At 45.5% G+C, this 19,618-nt stretch overlaps 1 protein-coding gene and 1 long non-coding RNA gene across 4 annotated transcripts; both read right to left on the minus strand.

The window, feature by feature from the left end:
- Positions 1-1,633: 1,633 nt before the first annotated feature.
- On the minus strand, positions 1,634-15,176 carry inpp5kb (inositol polyphosphate-5-phosphatase Kb). 3 transcript variants are annotated; one of them, XM_047020144.1, is made up of 14 exons: positions 15,043-15,176; positions 13,325-13,373; positions 9,635-9,739; positions 9,364-9,472; positions 8,656-8,772; positions 8,207-8,382; positions 7,886-7,997; positions 7,687-7,796; positions 7,512-7,538; positions 4,912-5,131; positions 4,250-4,387; positions 3,710-3,793; positions 3,434-3,538; positions 1,634-3,123 (listed from the first exon to the last, which is right to left on the minus strand). In XM_047020144.1, the coding sequence occupies exons 2-14, from the start codon at positions 13,363-13,365 to the stop codon at positions 3,061-3,063; spliced, it is 1,407 nt and encodes a 468-aa protein (XP_046876100.1). In that variant the 5' UTR covers positions 13,366-13,373; positions 15,043-15,176; the 3' UTR covers positions 1,634-3,060. The 3 variants fall into 3 exon arrangements, with proteins under 3 accessions (XP_046876100.1, XP_046876098.1, XP_046876099.1); XM_047020142.1 differs by lacking the exons at positions 13,325-13,373; positions 15,043-15,176 and adding an exon at positions 10,330-11,874 and having other exon boundaries at positions 1,634-2,809; positions 3,025-3,123; XM_047020143.1 differs by lacking the exons at positions 7,512-7,538; positions 13,325-13,373; positions 15,043-15,176 and adding an exon at positions 10,330-11,872.
- Positions 15,177-16,301: 1,125 nt separating this feature from the next.
- On the minus strand, positions 16,302-19,618 carry LOC124467745. Its single transcript, XR_006956115.1, has 2 exons — positions 19,571-19,618; positions 16,302-19,371 (listed from the first exon to the last, which is right to left on the minus strand). It is a non-coding gene; the product is annotated as an uncharacterized LOC124467745 (long non-coding RNA).

The raw sequence follows: 19,618 nt of genomic DNA on the forward strand, positions 1-19,618 counted from the left end.
TAATAAATACGGTTCTTTCTCCAACAATCAACAGTGCACCTGTGCAGAGAGGTTAAGACAAAGCTGATGAAAGAGTGAAAACTTGTATCTGATTTTTTGGCATTTGATAAACTTCCATGCAGAATAACGACTGATGGACATCAGTACATTGTATTAAAATAACCTGTTATGAATGGTTACATGAGAGCTTCTGCCCCCGAGTAAAGAGATGGAGGAGTGGCACCTTAATCTTTCAACAAGACTTGAGAATTTGGCATCCGGTGTTAACCATGCATTGCTCACACTGGCTTCAAATACTATTGCTCTGTTCAGAGACAGCTCTGGAAGGTTTGGAATCTTTGACCCTCAATCAAGAACGCCTGAGGGGTTTGCATGTCTGAATGGTACGGCCATAATGCTCACTTTCAAACATTTAGGTGAAATGATCGATAGGATAGACACAATGTTTTCAGATGTGTCTGATGTCAAGAGCTGTGATTTCATGCCACTTTCCTTCCAGAGTGTAATAAGCTATGCAAATGACAACCAAGACATAAACGTATCCAATCCTCAGAGTCCTGAGATTGTTCAAGATACATCTAATCCTCAGATGCTGTCCAACAATTGTGATGAACCTCCAACATTTAACACCCTCAAGAAATTGAGCAAAGAGAAGAGAATTAAGACAATGAGAAAACAGAGTGCTGCATTCAAAACAAATGGGACACATAATATCAACCAAAAAGTCCAAAGGAAACAGAGACAACAAAGAAAGTAGTAAAGGTGGCAGAAATGTAGGAAAAAATATGCAGATCCCGCATTTAAACATCAGAATTCTTTTTTGTCTGCTAAATATGAATGTAGAAAAGAACAAAAACTGCTGCATGATAGGAACAAATATGCAAGTTGTCTTCAGTACAGAATGAAGAAACAACAGTCAGTACTTCATAGATATTCACATGACATACAATACCGTTCAAAACAGAAATCATATATCACATCTCGATATGCAAATGACATGCTACACAGAGAAAAACATGTACATTCTTAACCGGTACAGAAAAGACACACATTTCAAACACAATCACGTTAAACGCTGCACACTTCGTTCAAATTACAGATATGTTAATGAACCATTTTTTAGATAATGCACAAAATGAGGAATGCGCTACACATACAAAGAAAATACCAAAGGCACGTACACATGAACCCACAACAGAGAATTTAAAATCAAACCACAGTGGTTCAAGTGGAAGATAGGTTAATGCAACAAGTTATATCCTCCTTCAAGTTAAAGACACAAAATGGGCCCAGTTATGTTTGCACAGTTTATCACAGAGCCGTTTCCAGATCAAGTAAGGGTATGCAAACGTGAAAGCTAACAATAAAGTAAACTGTTTACTGAGACCAAATAGCCAAAGTCAGATGATGAAAGTGAAGTTAAAAAGACGCCTGAGCTTTAAAGGTCATTAGGCTATCAGTTCCAGACACTGAACATGAAGAAGGTTTTGACAGCCATTTTGGAGCTTAAAGACATTCATTCCAAGTACAAGGACATTCTGTTAGAGAATATGCCGGTTAAATTGCTTTGATTTTACAAGTGTTGATTGGGATATCCCAAGTATATACTACTGCGTTTCTTCTGCGGGATTATCAATCTAAATGAATGCACTGACAAATATAATAAAAAAAATTTAACTCAAACTTTCAACCTTCAGTTTTTTACTGAGGCAGAGCAGATTTATACGGAGTCCCTGAAGGGACCTGTTACATTATCAAAACAATCTTGAAATACACAAAACACAAAATAGGAAGTTATCGTCAGGTTTTATTCAGATTGTCATCAATAACCTAAATTCAAATGGAATTTTTTCTCAGACAGACTCTGAAAAGATGGCATTTTGAAAAATTCCAATAAACCATTAATAAAGTGAAAGGATGTTGGTCCCGCCTTTATGGATTACATATACATAGTAGTAGACATAACTACATAACTATGACATGTTGATTGCACTAACACTACTAATTGCAACATTTAGTTTAATTCACTTTACAAATATCAATCTGTGTCGGCCGGCGATATCAGTCCAATTTTGACAATAATCATACACACATACACAAAAAAAATCCTGAAATCCTGAAATGTGAAAGAAGAGTTTGGATGGTTTTGTTTATCTCATTAACTTAATGATCTAAATATACAAACATCAGAAGAAATGGCACTCTGTTAAAACATAAAAATCAGTGGAACATAAAATCTAAAACATTTACTTACAAGGACAGAAGTACCTAAAATATACTTTGTTGTGATTCTGTTCTGTCCTTATGCTTTTATTCTGTTCTTATCCTCATATACTTTGGATAATATTAGTAACATATCTGTTCAAATTTGTGATTTGATATATTTGTTCAAAATTGTGATTTTATTGCTACAACCTCACACACTCTTGATTCTGTCTCACACATGCACAAACATGCACACAAACACCACTGTAAACTTTAAACCCAGGTCTCTGTACCCCAACTTTGAAACATCAACCAAGCCAAATTTCTTAAGATCACTATTCACAACTGATCTTGGGATGAAATCCTCAGTCCCAACTTGCTGTGACAATCCATTTTCTCAGGGATCCGCTGCCACTGCTGGTCTCTCCTAAACTGAGAGAGAGACCAAGAGGAGGGATCCCAGCTGAAGGACCTGGGCAGGAAGTAGCTCTCTCTTCAGTAGTGATCATGTGCGCTTATGTGAAACCAAACAACAGAGGATGCACATGTAGAGTCTGTATATTCTACATAGAGTAGATGATTCAAGGATTGATTACATCAGCGTCTGTAGTTAAGAAAGGAAGCCACAGAGAGAGAGAGAGAGAGAGAGAGAGAGAGAGAGAGAGAGAGGGGAGGGTAGTACACGTCATGTTGATTTGTGTGGAAAAGAGAGATGAATATTTGACAGAATACTAACACAGCATAGACTTCCTGGCCCTAAGAATGGCCTCAATGTCTGTATGATGGAGTCTCCTTGGACAGGGTTTACAATTACAGTACCAAGACACCTCGTTGTCTTCCAAACGTGGATTAGGATTATTTCTTCAATCCGTTTTCACTGACCAGGCCCTCTAAGGCAGCTCGTTTCGACTCCAGAATCTGGAACAGAGAGACACAGTTCTGAGACCTGCAGTTGACCAGTAGTAAGTGGATTTAACCTATTTCAGACCCATTTATACTGAAGAAAGGGAATGACTACATAGTTCAAACTAGAGAAAACCTATTACCACACAAGTTGGGCTATGATGATTTGGCCCAATGACACAATCTTTTCCTTTGAGTTGTACCCATATTGTAGGTGATTAGAAGCCATGAAAGCCCTCAATCAGCTCTAAATGAAGTGTACGGCATCACCCTATCTGCTTTGGTAACACACACTCTCACACACACTCCAAGAACCCAGACAGACCTGGAAGTTTGCGCTGAGTCCAACGATGCACTGCATGTTTGTACTGTAGTAGCCTAGCACATACTCGCCACGGAGGAGAGGAATCGCATCCTTATTCAGAGACACCTGCGGGACACACACACACATTAAGATGCACACACATACACACACTAACACACATACTCGCACAAATAATGTATATATTTAAAATGTATGTATATTAAACACACATTAATAGAACATGAAAACAATGAAGTACAGTATTTTGATGGGACAGATACATGGTAAGAATCCTACCTGTAGGGTCTCAAGTACTTCTGGCAGATCGTCCCCTTTGACCCAGACGAATGTGATGTAGTCCAACACACTCTTAAAGCCAATCTGCATGGTAATACACACACACACATACAACTTTTTTGTTTTGCACTTTTCCTTTGCTCTTAGCCCCAGTCCAGTGAATCCTGCTGTCCATCCTCTCCACACCCCCCGCCATCCCTCCCTCTCTGTCTATCCACTTACAGGCCTATCTGGCCCCTATCCTCTCCTTCCTCTCTCCCTCTTCTCTCTCCTCTGCGCCTGTCCATGGCACATCATTTCTCCCTCCCTCCATCCCTCTCTACCTTAAAGAATGCAAATCTGACTGGCACATACCTCCATCGTCCTCCATCCCACTCTCGCTCTACCTCCCTTCATGCCTCTCTCCCTCCTTCCCTCTCTGCACTAAGGAATGCTAATCTGGCACATACCTCCATCTATCCCTCCATCCCTCTCGGACTAACTGACAGCTAATCTGGTACACACCTCCATCCCTCTCTCTCTCCCTCCATCCCTCCTTACCTTGTACAGGCCTATCCAGTCCCAGGTGGAGGACATGAAGTCCTCCAGGATGGTGTATGACAGGGCGGCGTCCTGGTCGGCGCTCCACTGGCCTTCTGGGCTGAGTCGCACAAGGGCCGTGTCGTAGTGCTTCCTCAGCTGGGGGCGTGTGTGTGTGTGGGGGGGGGGGGGGAGGCATGGATAAACAAACCAAAGATGGTGGCAGCATAGTCCTACTGTTCTCAGTATACTCACTATTGACAATAATATAATACTCTTAGATGACTATCCTACCAGGATGTGCCACACTGACAGGATAGGTTATGAACCACGCTCAGATAAGATTTACAGTACGCAGGAATACACATTAGAACTGGGATGTGCTCCCAGTGCTTATTTACATTTAGTCATTTAGCAGACGCTCTTATCCAGAGCGACTTACAGTAAGGTACAGGGACATTCCCCCCGAGGCAAGTAGGGTGAAGTGCCTTGACCAAGGACACAACGTCATTTGGCTCGGCCGGGAATCGAACTAGCGACCTTCAGATTACCAGCCCGATTCCCTCACCGTTCAGCCACCTTACTCCACCTTATCCAACAACCTTATGTTAGCCACCTTATCAAACAACCACTAGCTGTCTGAGATCTTGCTGTGTCACTGTGTTTGTACTTTGAGCTCTCACCTCCAGACTAAAGACTCCCAGGACAGGTTTGTGGTCGCTGACTCCGTAGCTCGTGTCGCAGGTGTAGATGTCCTGGAGAACTCTGATTGGACACTCGTCCTCGTGGCTGTCAGCGGTGGAGGTTGACGCCTTCTCATCATCCTCTTCCTCTGGGGGCGGGGTTTTGGGCTTAATGCGCCACAGTATGCGGTCCGTCCATGCCGGCTTCCTTTTCTTCCCACTGGCCAATCAGGGAGAGTGACAGAGATTGATGTCACACAACAAAGGTCATGTGGCTTACCAGTGCTCTTCAACCCTGGTCCTCAGGGTCCACTGTACAGCATGTTTCAGGTGTTTCCCTGCTCAAACACACCTGATTCAAATGAATGGTCATTATCAGGTTGCAGTGCTTGATAACAATCATTCATTTAAACCAGGTGTGTTGGAGCAGGGAAACACATAGACATGCAGGACAGTGGGCCCTGAGGACCAGGGTTGAAGAGCACTGGCTTAGACTGCTTGCTAATGCGGGGTACACACCACAAGATAATTGGTCCGATTTTGGTCCGATTTTCCCCTTTCGACAATCCTAGGTAATGTCCCAATTATCTACAGATTATTTTATCCGATTTTCCCTTGGTGTGAGGTGTGTTAGGAATGATCAAACTTGCTCGTAAGAATGCCGGAGCCGCCCCGATTGCGAATCGAATCGCGAATCAAACAAATAGAAATCCTGTTGTGTGGGGAGAACCCCGAGGACAAACACCACACACTATAGGAGCAAAACGGTTCAATCTAGGATTTTTTGTCCTCATGTTTGTAGTCTCTCACATTTTGAAAATCTTAAAAGATTAAAAAAATATTTTAGTGTGTACCCAACTCTCTCTCTAATGCTGGGGACACACTATATGATTTTTTTAATCTTATAAGATTTTCAAACTGTGAGAGAACACAAACATGAGGACAAACACACCTTACACCAAGGGAACATCTGATAAAATCTGCGGAACCATCAAGATAATCGGGACATAAGTTACCTAGGATTGTCGGAAGGGCCGAAATCGGCTCGATTATCCTGTGGTGTGTCCCCAGCATAAGGTCCACATAATACGAGTGTCCTTTGTTCTCTCACTCTCTCTGTCTCTCTCTCTTTCTCTCTCTCTCCCCTCTCTCTCTACCAGTTTCTTACTTTTACTTTTTCAGAATCTCTTAATTTCTCCTAATGTGTTGCCTTGTTTATATCATTTTTTTTCTGTCCTACTTCCTGTTTATCTCTGTCTGTTATGCTCTTTCTTAATCCCTGTCGCGCTGTCCCTGAAAAATCTCTTTAATTGTCATACTGCAATCCAACGCTGCTATGCAAACCCATTGTAATTTATGCAGATTTACTTAAGGTGCTTCCTCATGCATACACAAGCTCTGTTCCCCAGCCTGCAAATGTACACACAGATAGACGTACACATATCCTCAGCTGTTAGAGAGATGACTGATAAGACACAAAGAGGGACGTGTGTGCTGTGAGACACACTGAGGAGGGGTCAGGTGACTAGTTACTGTAACTACCGTATGCTGTTCACAGACCAAGCATTTAGGAGTGACATACTAACATGCACATCTTCATAACGACACACACAATGTTATCAGTGCATGATGGGATGGATAGATAGGGTGCAGCGCGGGCATGCAGTGCACAGTTAGCGGGTGAGGAGTGGTGGGGGTGGTGGAAGGGGTGGGGCTTGGGGGTTGGGGTAGGTTGGGGGCTACACTCATCTGAATGTCTGTGTTTCTTCAGCAAGTTGTAAAATTCTCCCATTCACAATCTCAGTGTCCCCTACCCAGTCTGGTTACTGAGCCACAGCTGTCTCGCCTCCCAATAACATAGCATGTAGCTTAGCTTCAGTAAGCTTAGCTTAGCTCTTCTGCCCTTAGCTCTGCTAGCCTCGTGGGAACTGTGCAGACGTAGGTAGGTTAGCTTAGCATAGTTGATCTCATCTGAAGTCAGCTGCCCCTCCATACTACGGACCCACCTTGTGGGGTCCAGCTCCCTGTACCAGCCCCCCAGCCACACACTGAGCAGCCCCCAGGTGAGGGAGGTGAGGAGGAGGAGGAGTGTGGTGCTGCACCTCTGTAGGGGCCGGGGTCTGTACATGGTTAGGGGCAGCGCCAGAGAGCTCTTTCTGGGAGAGACACACACATGGTGCCAGGGTTAGGGTGGGTAGGACCTCAAGGTGGGTCTTTAACGTGTTTTGATAATATTTTGTGTTAAGCTTCTGGATCAGAGCGCTAAGGAAGTCTAAGGTCATGAGTCATCATGGTTTGATAGCCCCACTATTTCCTTCCTGCGGCCATTTGCTGACTATATTCAAGACAGTGATTTCAATTACGATTATTGACTTATTGAATTTTCGAGTTCAATGTAGCTAAATATAAACATGGAAAATCCATGTGGACCTCCAAAGGTTTCCGTCCAGTTTCCTATCCATGTCCTACTCTGTCTCCCTGTCCTCTCTCGTTTTTCTCTCAGAGGGGAGGGACGGTGAAGAGGACGGTAGAGGGAGGACAAGACGTGTGTGGGAGAGAGAGCATGCCACAGAAACAGAAGACACTCATCACTTTCTTACGTAAAGCCCAACAAGGTCTTCGGAGAGCTGGGAGAGGGGAGAGGAGGAAAAAGCACTCATGAACCTTTCGTGTGTCTGTAGGAGTGCGGTTGACTAGGAACACCCGATGCTGAAGAGGACGACGTGTTTGTTTATGTGTGTGTGTGTGGTGGGGGAGGTGGGGCAGTGTGTTAACCTGCTGTCGTAGGTGTCGGAGTTGCGGTCAAACTTATAGGTGGGTTTGAACCTGAGAGGCCCTTCCTCAAACTCCTGTAGAAACGGCTCCTTCTTCCTCATCGTCAGTAACTACAACCACACAAGGACAGCATAGTCAGTGTTTGTGTCTCAGCAGGTTTGTGTGTGTGTGTATGTGTGTGTGTGTATGTGTGTGTTACCTGGTCCTTCGCCCACAGTAGGTTATAGCGTTCACTCTCGATGGATGAGCGGAGGAAGTGCATACCATGGTCTGCAATGCGGAAGTTCAGATCACCGAACCAGAAGACCACCCTGTCACAGAGGTAGCTGGCAGGTTAGTGTGTGTGTGTGTATCTGTCTCTGCATGTGTGTGTGGATTTGTTTGGGAGTGTGCTTTCAGCTGTGCATATGTGTGTGTTTGTTTAAGAGTACGTTTCTAGTAGCGTGTGTCTGAACATACAGTATGTGTGTCTACACGTGTGTGCGTGTGCACCCGCGCGTGGGCGTGCGTGATGACTGACTTGTGATCTCGGATGTTGGGGGTGTTGTAAAAGTCAAAGTCCTGCGTGTCCAGGATGTACTCGAACTCGTCCACGCGCTGCAGAGCGTAGTTCATGTGGGCGGCCAGGTGGCAGTTGAGGAAACACAGCATGTGACCGTAGAAGGAGAAGCGCACAGACACACCTCCTTTATTCCCCTGAGAGAGGAGAGAGAGAGAGAGAGAGAGAGAGAGAGAGAGAGGAAGAGAGAGAGAGAGAGGGAGAGGGAGAGGGAGAGGGAGAGGGAGAGGGAGAGGGAGAGGGAGAGGGAGAGGGAGAGGGAGAGGGAGAGGGAGAGGGAGAGGGAGAGGGAGAGGGAGAGCAGACAAGAAGGGAACAATCAAAGTTCACTTTTTGTCTCTCAATTGTATTCTAGCGGTTCTAGTTCTAGCTGTTGGCAGCCAGTGTCAGGGAGGGTTGGAGAGATGTACCCAGTAACCGAAGATCCCCGTGCGGGTGTAGGTGGTCTGGATGTCCCTGATAAAGGGCAGGTGCATCTGCTTGGTGAAGACCAGGAGCAGCAGGCCCTGCATCCTCACTGACGACACCTGGAGAGACGGAGAGGAACACAGAGGGATTCACTTTATAAAAGAAAGGAAGAAAGAGTGTAAAGATTGGAGAGACAGGCAGAGGTAGTTGGCAACTATTTGCAATAAGTTTCCTATTTCTTTGCAAGAAATATGAAAGAAAGAAAGACAGAAAGAAAGAAAGAGTGTGGACTTGAAAGGGACGACATCAGGAGCAGGGTGAGGAGAGGTGAAGGGGGAGAAAGAGCAGAGGAGATCTGAGCGGGGTTACATAAACTCTTCAGCCTCACAAAGCACTCTCACAGGACCCTAATGAGCCCCTCTCAGAACTGCTATTGTTTGGCGCTGGCTAGGACAACACACACCCTCAGTCACACGCTACGCACTCACACACACACACACACTATACACACTACACTCCCACTCTCCCCATCTCCCCCTCTCCCAGGGGGGGCGGCTGGGAGAGGGGGCCTCTGCCTCTCTACTGCCCCCTTTACTTCCACTTGGACCCACATCAGCTCTGCGTTCTCGCCTGCTCTCACCTCTCCCCTCCTCACAACTCCTGCCCTGCAACCTCACCAAACCCCACCTCACACACAAACACACACACACCTTGACATAGCCGCGAGGTGCCAGTGTGCCCATCAGCATGTGGCTCCAGGAGTCCTCCATGAGCAGGTCAGAGAGGAACCGCAGGGGGGCGGCATTCACCTCCTGCAGACTGGAACAGTACACACACACACACACACAAACGCACATTAGACAAATAAATGTGCTTCAAGGACTCAACATCAATTCTTACTTTCGTTATCTCTCACAGAGAAGCAGTGCAAACATCTATCTTGTTCTCCGGTGAGATCAAAGTAAAGCTTCTCGCTCTCACCCAATCACATAGACGTCTGTGGGGGGCTGGACATCCAGCTGCAGAAGGGAAATGACATCCCGCGGGGGTTCTGCTGTCGCCACATTCCACGTGACCATGTGCAACCTGTCAGAATGGAGCACAGACAAGGGTGAAAAAAATACAAAACATCCAATTGCCTTAAATACTAAATGGAAATCTGTTTCTACTGAAAGATAAGAGACGAGATAGACTTTACAATCCCAAAGGAAATTTGTCTAGGACACAAACCATCAACAGCTTGGGGTTGGGTTCCTCTGGAGGGTTAAGACAGAGAGATAGGAAGATTCTGTGCTCTGTGTTCCCCTTGTTCAGGAAGGCAATATAGTCTCGTGTCAGATACTGTTAACCTCATCTCTGTCACATCCATGATACAGCACAAACACAAACAGTTCTCTTTCTCACTTTCACCAAGTTCTAAACTCTTATTTCTTCCTGATAAAACTTTCAGAATGTGCCATTCCTTCTGTACGGCAGACCAAGGTGGCACAGGACCAGAGAGGAAGGAAGGGGAAACACAGACAGTTAGGAAAGTACCTCAGATAGGTCCCACAACCCGTTAAGTAAGGAGAACTGAGCAGAATCTGTGTGTGTGTGCATACACCTGACGGTGTTCTTGGGGCAAAATCTTCCACACAGCCCAAAAAATATGTGTGTGTGTGTGTCCGTGTGTCAACCTGAAGGCGTCCTTGGGGCTGAAGCGTCCACATAGCTGGAAGGCCTCGTCCAGGGTGCGAGACACTTCCTCGTTGGCCTCGTCGTCGGAGCTCAAGTCCTCCACGCACATGAGCAGCTGGGACAGACGCTGGCGCAGGAGCAGCTTGCCCTTTGACCCCTGGGACGCCGTGCTGGACGTGCTGTCCGAACGAGCGCGGAGGCCGTCCAACGACGACAACGCATCTGGCGCCATCTTTACCGCCTCGGCCATGGTTGGATTGTAACTCTCCTCAGAAAGACTGTCGAGGTCTCTGTTCTCTTTCTCTCTCTCTCTCTCTCTCTCTCTCTCTCTCTCTCTCTCTCTCTCTCTCTGTCTCAGATCAGGCTAGGCAGGTCGCATGTACAGTTGTAGACTCCCAATGTCTTTCATCAGAAGGACTATCAGAACACAATGTTGACACTCTACCACTCTGTAAGCGGGAAGAGACCCACCTTTGGTGTCTTCAGAGGTATCCTGTGTGTTACCTGGCTGGCTGGATGTCACCAGTATCTGTTGAGAGTAGCAGCCAGATTCTGTTTCTCTTGTATCCTCCTAAAATGCTTCAAGTCAAGTTGTTCTCTTGTTTTACTTCTTTGCTCCTACAATTATTGTTGGAGATCCTTTGTTGGAAGTACAATGCAAAACAAGACCTTCAGACAAAGTCGGGAATCTTCTGAAGTGCTCGAAATAGATCCTTCCAAAGTTGGCATGTATGTAAAACAACTACAAGTCCCAGAGGTCTGTGGGTGAGTGCCGGCCGCCCTGAGTGCGTTCTGGAGGCCTGAGTGACCAGGCAGTGACAGAGTGGCTGGCTGGCACCGAGTTTTGGGGGGACGTAGACGAGAGAGAGCCAGATTAGAACTATAATCTGAAGCAGGGGGGTAACACGTGAACGTATGTGTGTGTGTGGACGTGTGTGTGTGGTGTATAAAAGGAGATGTGAAAGACACTGATCCGCCATCACAGAGGGTATTGTTAGAGGACTTGGGCAACACGAAAGTGGCGTCACGCCCCTAAGAGGTTTACAACCACATTCTCCTGGCTAGCTTACTCCTCTGAACAATACAGAAAACTGCACCATCCCCACAATAGAACAAACCTTGGAGAAGGCACGCCGATTAACTAGGGTATTATAGTTTTTGGAGGGGTCCATTGCGCTGTCTGTGGGTGAAAGGTCACATATTCAGAACCAGGGTGGTGACACATTCCTCAGGTTCTGCAAGGTCCGACACTTGGCCCGTTGGGATAAAGTCTCACTGCTTTGGAAATAAAACTTCATTCTATAATTCCAATTATCCAACCAACTTAATCCTGATCATTGGTCAAATACCACGATTTGGAAACGCACAATCCGCATTTGTAATCCTGTTTGCAGACCGAACGAACCATATTAGTCCTGCAGTATGAGAGCACTTGGGGGTAAGATATTTTAATACGTTGTCAGAAGGAAACAAAGAGATAAACTGTTGTGTCTCTGCTTCACATCACGTCACAACTCACTAGTTTCCTTCTGTGAGTCAACCCCACATCCCTCTAATCCCTTCTAACATTTTCCAGAAAAAAAACATCACAAATTTCTGGTTGGGTCTTATTGTATATAATTAAAAAAAAACATTATTCAGTGTACATAGCCTCGATCCAAATGTCAATATTAGCAACAGAGAGAGAGAGGGGACGGCTGCGCCCCTGCTCCTTGGTGTGTGACTGACAACAAGTTGACATCATCCAACAGCCAACATATCCAGCCCTCCCTAGAGACAGCACCCTCCGCACACCGGATCACTGAGCAGTCCCTGACTTGGTTCAAGCAAGGACCCAGCCTTTAACTGGAGCCAGGCACTGGAACGGTATACACCCAGAGGAACAAGCTTGTCTGTGTTGAGACACAAGACCACCTGGATACAGCAGACACAACACCATGTGATCAGAAATCCATCAATCCTCCCCTTCTGGAATGTTCCCAGGTTTCTGGTTCACCGAAGATCCCTTTACACATCGAGGAGTTGCTCAGCAAAGCTAAGTTAGGACAATACATCTGCTTGATATTAGGAAAATGACATCAGCCTTTAAGAAGGATAAGGAAGGGTTGGGACACTTCATTCAATTGTTAAGTAGCCTGTAGAAGTTGCAACTAGGATGCCAATTGACCAATCAGGAGTTGCCCAGGAGGCATAGTCCTATTTGTGTGTGTGTCTGAGACACCGAGAGAGAGACAGACAGAGAGGGAAAGTGAGAAAGAGAGAGAGAGAGAGAGAGAGAGAGAGAGAGAGAGAGAGAGAGAGAGAGAGAGAGAGAGAGAGAGAGAGGGAAAGTGAGAGAGAGAGAAATAAATAAAGAGAAACAGCTTGATAAATAAAATAAAAATCTAAGGCTAATCCTGTGTGTCACAGTGCCCCCGTCTACTTTCTGTGCAATACTGTCACATGCAGACTCTTAAGAAGCCCTTTTGCATCGCAGGACACGGAGGGGAGGGGAGGGGTGGGCGGCAGAGAGGGTGGGAGGAAGAGGTGGAGCAGTAGAGTGGTGGAGGGGGGGGGGGGGGGGGATATTAGGGGGTGAACAAGGTCGGAACTCTGGGAGAATGGGGCTGTAGCTGAATAATTAGGACTCGGGCAACAGCAGTTTGATCACCCTAGCCGAGCAAAGGGCACCTCACCGTTAAGCTTTAAACGCAAGTGCAGAACGATATCTCTCTATTTCTCTCTCTCTCATTCACACACTTTCTCTTATACTCACTCTCTCTCATCCATCCATGCATTCCCTCTCTCTCTTTCTCTCTCTCTCTCTCTCTCTCTCTCTCTCTCTCTCTCTCTCTCTCTGTCTCTCTCCCTCTCTCTCTCTCTCTCTCTCGCTCTCGCTCTCGTTCTCGCTTTCCTGTGTTTCTAAATGAGTATAGGGGTACCAGAACACAATATGAACCGAACCGCATTGAATTAGTTTGCTTCCTCCTTAGAGTTCATATGGCCCACCTGTACCTGAATTTGTTCTTGTCACCTCCTCTGTGTCTCGCGCTCATCTTCTCGCCTGCGAACAAAACACACACACACACCATTACATTATCAAATCACCAGCAATAACACATAAAACAAAGAACGTGCACCCACACATACACAAACCATTACATTATCAATACACCAGCAATAACACATTAAACAAAGAACACACACACACACATACACAGGACACATAAAAACCATTAGTGAAATTGCTCCATAATCAAGCCTAATCCTGTAGAACACCTCTCTCGTGGCAGCCCCACTCATGTCTGTCATCGATTGGAAGAAGGGGCATTACGAGCGAGCCGATGTGTGTAGTGCAACGTTACCGTGACAACGGCTAAACTAAATCCAGAAGCAGCAGAACATGAAAAGGTGAGCGAGGTGTCTTTGAGGCGTCCGACAACAAGGTCTCCAGAAGGCCACGTCTCCACAGACAACAAACCCGTGGCACAAACTTCTCTCTGACCAACAGTACTGACAGCTCAGTAGGCTTAGACTTAGTGGAAGGTTGCCATGTTGATAACAGCATTTATCGGAATGTTAGAAGCTGCGGCTTGAGCAAAAGGTTTTCTGTCGATGGGGCCCATCAATCAACAGAGGGACCAGATGCGGTTACACTTTATTTGGATGGTCCGTCTGTTGACACACTATAGGTGATCAGTAACTACTCAGTAGCATGTCAACAATGTATCCGTTTCCATTCACCAAAACTGTTTCAACAGATGTGTAGTTATGCATTCAACTAACTGTCTGTAGACTATCAGGTGCATTTCAAGCGTTGATCTACAGATTTGACTGCAAGTGTCTGCTGACTTTCAAAGTTTGTTTTCAACAGGTCATTAACCAATATTCAACTAACTGTCTGTAGATTGTGTGTTGCATTTTGATAGTCCATCTCTGTTCAGCACATTAGACCAAAAATAAAACATAAATACAATCACCACACTGGCAACGTTTGTTTTTTTGTACAGTTACAGTTACAATTTACAGAACATACTGCAATAGGCTAACATCAACTGTTAGAAACACTACATCACCCCTAAGCTTGTTCATGAACTTAGTGTGTGTCAAACAGTGTGTTAAAATGTCTCAATAGATGGACCATCGAAATAAAGTGTTATCCCAGATGATGTAGTCTTAGTCATTTTCTGTACTTCACCTTGTGTTCACCAGTCAGAGCTACTGTGTTTACGGAAAGGCTGCATGTTTGTCTTTCTGTCTCTCTTCTGTTCACTCTCTCCAGCTCAGTTTTTATCTTACACAACCACACAAACACATACACATCATTTATTGACCAAACAGGTGTGCTTGAGCCTGTTGGTGTGTCTGTGTGTGTGCCTAGGCCTACCTGATTTGACAGCTCTTTCTCTATGATGAAACCTAGATCAAGGAAACGTATACTATGTCACCGGTCTAGTATCTATCAGAAAGTACCCCAAAAGTGACATGTTTTGGAATATAGCACTTGGTGCTGCAGTTCTTAAGGTTGGAACGAACTGTACCCAAACTCCCTAAAAACTACTCTAAGCACATGCCACTTTAAATGCAGTCTGGGAACAGCATAATTTGTTACGCTCCAATTGCACTCTAACAGCCGACCGTAAACAATTCAAAACATCTCTAAAAGCAGAAGCCTAAGTTACAGAATGTGCATATTAACTATCCAGACTATATCTGGGTTAGGTGTAGCTAACCTGCTGTATGAAAATCCCACGGCGTCCGGTACAATAGGCACACTCCAGATAACGGGCGTCAACTCGGCTGAATCCAGGGGGAGCCTGTGTTTGGTTGGGTTTACCCTGTTCAAGCGCTACAGGCGTTCTTCAGAACCTTTCTGTCAATCCTAGGACCTGCTCTAGACTTAAAGCGCACGTACCCAAGGATCAGCGCATTATCCCCAATCGGTAAGAACCGAGTAAAAACGCATTATCATGACCATGAATGGTCAAGTCTGTTCACCGCTATTTATTGAATATGACCGTGACCTGTATTAGGCAACCGTTCGCTTCAATGCTTTCTTTGTAAGTTAGCTAATAGGCCTACTTTCTTTACATTATGGAATGCGTAGGGTAGCCTATAGTGTACATGTGCAAAAAGTTTCACCACGTGAGTTAGGCCTAATACAAAACATACTGCCCCAGTCAACTTCATCGAGTCAACTAATTAATGAATCGATCTTGCAATGTTTTTCCTCTTTGTTTTATTCTCTTTGGATGTCATCATGGTTATAATCCCAAGTGCCAGCTCAGTCCAAACCTCCCAGGTCTGTCAGGTCCAGTTCCAGGTCAAGACAGGGAGGTCCATGGTTCAGCTGTTCAGCTTCCTGCCAGGCTAGGTGGAGGCAGCTCCACCTTCAAGGATCCTCCAAGGTGTTGTGAGGAGAAGGGTACACTCAAAAAGATCACGTGCTGTCATATATTGCATTCTTTGTAAGAAAAAGCCAAGTGTGTGTAACTCTATAAAGATAACAGAAATACATTTCTTCAGTAAACAATTACCCCCCCCCCATGTCTGTCTCACCCACCCCATCTATCCCAGCGGTGGGAGGCAACAGGGGCAGAGGGAGCTGGTGAGAGACAACAAGCAAGGGGGAGAGGTTGTGAAACAAGGGAAGGAGAGAATATAAAAAGGAAATAGAGAGAGGGAGGGGAAGAGGATTTCCAATAAGAGAAATGGTTGGAGTTCAGTGAGTAGAGCATCGTGGGATGCCGGGATGGGGGATACGTTCTGTTCCGACAGAGCAGAGAGGATCTTGGGAGAAGGAGGAAGATGAATCATGATGAGATCATTACTCCGTTTCAAACAGTCAGGGGGCAATTTTCCAGAACCAAGATTAAACCAAGCCCCGGACATCTTCACAGAGGGTGACATTCGGTGAAGAACTGGGTTCAAAGATCTTTGTCAGGGTGAACTATCATATAAATGCATGAAAAAACAACTCCAGCTTTCCGTATTTTTATTCATTTATTTTTTTTACGTCTCCAATGTAGTGTTATTGGAAGATAAGATGACAAAAGGCACAAATTCACAGTAAAAGAAACAAAACAAGTGACAAATCAGGGAGTGTCAGAGGAAACAAAAAGTAAAAAAACGAAAAAGTTTCAAGGAAAAAACAAAGGTTTGGGGTTCTGACGTCATTGGTTCGGTTTTCCGATGACAAATTGAGGATTCTAACAACGAGATATCTAGGATCTTGTCTCTTTCAACCATGATCTCTCACTGTTTTTGTAAAAGTACTCTAGCTAGCTAGCTCTTCCAGGAGTAGGCTACATCCTTACACCCTCATGCTTCACCCAACCACACTAGATTCAAATACAGTCGGGTTACCATTCCCTTGTCCTGTCATAGAGGGGGGAGAGGGGGGGGGGGCAACGAACTGACTGGAGGTCAGTGTGTAGGTCCAACTTCCACCCCCCACCCCCGACCAACTCGCTGCTGCGAGTTGTCACGGACAGACAGGCTGCTATACTTCCTGTCTGCGAGAGATGGCTGTGGTTTAGAGACTAACAACAGAGGTACGACAACATTCAGAACCAAAATATATTTATACACTGTCCTGCCAACGAGGGGAGGTGAGAGAGGGAGGAAGGGAGCAGGAGGAGGAAAGAAACTGTTTCTTTGTGTTTTTCTTTTTGACTATGCGGGTCATCTACAGTATAATGTGCTACACATAGACCCTTCTCTTCACCCCTCTATTTCCGTTTCCCACTGCACCATGGTCAAGACAGCCTCCAGAGACCACACAAAGATGCCTGTGTTTTTTCCAAATATATTTTCATCTTTCAATATTGTTTAAGTCTTTATTTGCTTTGCCGTCATATTAAAAGGGCTCAAAATAGCCACCGTAACGTCTCATCGGGTATTAACCCCTTCTATTTTCATTCAGACTGAATTAATCACATTCTGCCTGTTTGCCAGCTTATCTTTCAACAGAGGTAGAGCGTCAACTAATACTCCTTCCTGGCTCCTTCACAATAAGAGTCCTGGCATATTATTCAACCTAGGCTCGATGTGGACTATCTAAGATTAAGGATCTAGCGACGACATTCAGGGGGGGAGATTGGTGTGCTGTTGGTTTGGCAGGACAGTCTGACCTATATATATGTGTTCATCTACATAAATTTATATACTATATACAATCTGAGTACATCCAGTATACAGCCACACGCCTCCAATGTTCTGCTGGGAGCCCACTCACATCATCACAGAAACAAAGTCCGATAGAGGATAGAGCGAAAGATGGAGAGAAAGGAGTTGGGTTACCAAGACTAGAGAAATATACAGTTTTAACAGTGTGGGAGATACTTAGAGGTAAGGAATACGAGATGATGATTTCAAAAGAAGGGAAGGAGTTGCAGACATGGATGGGTTTTGTAGTTCCTGTGCCCCGATGTCAGAACTACAGTACACTGCTCCTCCGTCCTTCCCCCTGATACATACCCCTCCCCTCCCTCCACATAGTAAAATATTGTTCCGATACATTTACGTCAAACACACACACATACACACACGTTCACCACTACAAGATGCAAGTTTAGAACTCAAACTGCCAAAAACTGGAGTCCGATAAGAGAGAGGATCCAGGAACAGAATGAGAACCAGTACCAATTTAGTCTCTTCTCTCTCTCTCTCTCTCTCTCTCTCTCTCTCTCTCTTTCTCTCTTTCTCTCCGCAGCATGGTTCTGGTTCACACACAAATAGGGGAAAAGAGAGATGGCTGGCTAAATGAATGGAGGATGAAGAGGAGGAGAGAGAGGAAGAGAGGGAATTATTGCTATTACTGGATAAGGGCTTTTATCCATCAAAAGGAGAGGATGGATAGATGCAAAGGGGGAGGGGGGGGGGCATATATTTGTTACATAACGGGAGCCAGGAGTTTTTCCCTGGGAACATGTGATGACAGGGTAAAACTTCTGGCCTGGTGCAGAGTTGAGGATTCACAGGAGGATTCGCCACTAAGAGCCATGGCCCTGTAATCTAAACAACTCCACATGTCTGAGTAAGAATGATCATTATTGCACTTCAAATTACCCCACCTGTTAAATTGTTATCCAAACATACCCATGCACACACACTCAGACATACACATACAGAAGTTGACTGGTAACCGGAAAGACGGTAGCAATGTAGTAACTTACAATCACTTCCGACAACTCCATCCTCAGCACTACAATTATTTCCATACAGTACACTCACACACAGCCAAACCCACACACATAACCCAAACGTATACATACAAATGATACTAACCCTTGTAATTTACTGTCATTGGAGGCGGTTATGGTGAAGGTGAAGGGGAAGAGAGATAGTGACAGAGACAGAAAGAGAAAGAAACAGAAAGACAGAGAGAGGAAGCGACAGAGAGGGAGAGACAAAGAGTAAGAGAGACAGAAAGAGAGCGAGAGGAGGAGAGAGAGACAGAGTGTGTATCGGGGTCGTCGGTTCACTTGAGGACGGGAAGAAGACACCTAACCGATTACAGCATGTTGAAGACAGGAGGCGGGGCGGACGAGAAAATGCGAAAGGAACCAGAAAACAAAAAGAAAAACAAACAAAAACAGCCACGACAAGATCAAAACGTAACACTGAGCAGATCAAACATCATCTACAGACACACAAACTTACGGACAAAGGAAAATCATTGAAAAACCCTGTTTTATACAACCTCGATACAATGACTCTGCTTGCTCCCACTGTATGCACTTCCTATGTACACACCTGCGTGTTTTCGTAAATAGAAATAAATCCTAAAAATCGCATCTCTGTCGAGAAGGGATTCTGCGAGTGGACTGACTGGCGGATATCTTATCGAGACCTGGTTGAGGGGTTGGGGGGTTGGGGCGTCAGAGCTGCAGTCTGCTGGATGGCAGGTAGGGGGCATTGGGCACTCCGGTAATGTAATCGACTGCACCAATCGGGGTGAGGTGGTGGGAGGGGTTAGGCTGACCAAGAGACACGATGCTGTGCCAGTAGAGGGGGAAGGGAGGGGAGAATCCGCTGGTGTATGGGTCGACAGGTCTGATCTGAGAGAGACAAAAACAGAGGGAGAGAGCCGGAGGGAGAGAGAGAGAAAGAGAGGGTGAAGATTACAATCACATGTTCCCACGTAGGCAATAGAGCAATCCTCCTGGACCCAACATAAGGAAATGAACGGTCCATTGACCGGCAGGGTCTACCGAACTGCCACACGGACGGACGTGCCCCTCCCCACCAGGTGTTTACCAGATGAGCGGCAGTGTGGACAGTCCAATCACAGCCTCCTCAGTCCTC

This window comes from Hypomesus transpacificus, chromosome 5 (assembly GCF_021917145.1).
Source record: "Hypomesus transpacificus isolate Combined female chromosome 5, fHypTra1, whole genome shotgun sequence".
NCBI classification, from domain to species: domain Eukaryota; kingdom Metazoa; phylum Chordata; class Actinopteri; order Osmeriformes; family Osmeridae; genus Hypomesus; species Hypomesus transpacificus.

What these genes read in the sequence shown, in the direction of transcription:
- inpp5kb (XM_047020142.1), bottom strand. Translation starts at nt 10,580, where the DNA reads ATGGCCGAGGCGGTAAAGATGGCGCCAGATGCGTTGTCGTCGTTGGAC. An exon ending in AAGTACTTGAGACCCTACAG is followed by an intron (nt 3,539 to 3,709) that starts GTAGGATTCTTA and finishes TGTGTCCCGCAG; the next exon opens with GTGTCTCTGAATAAGGATGC. An exon ending in GACTCAGCGCAAACTTCCAG is followed by an intron (nt 3,124 to 3,433) that starts GTCTGTCTGGGT and finishes TCTCTGTTCCAG; the next exon opens with ATTCTGGAGTCGAAACGAGC.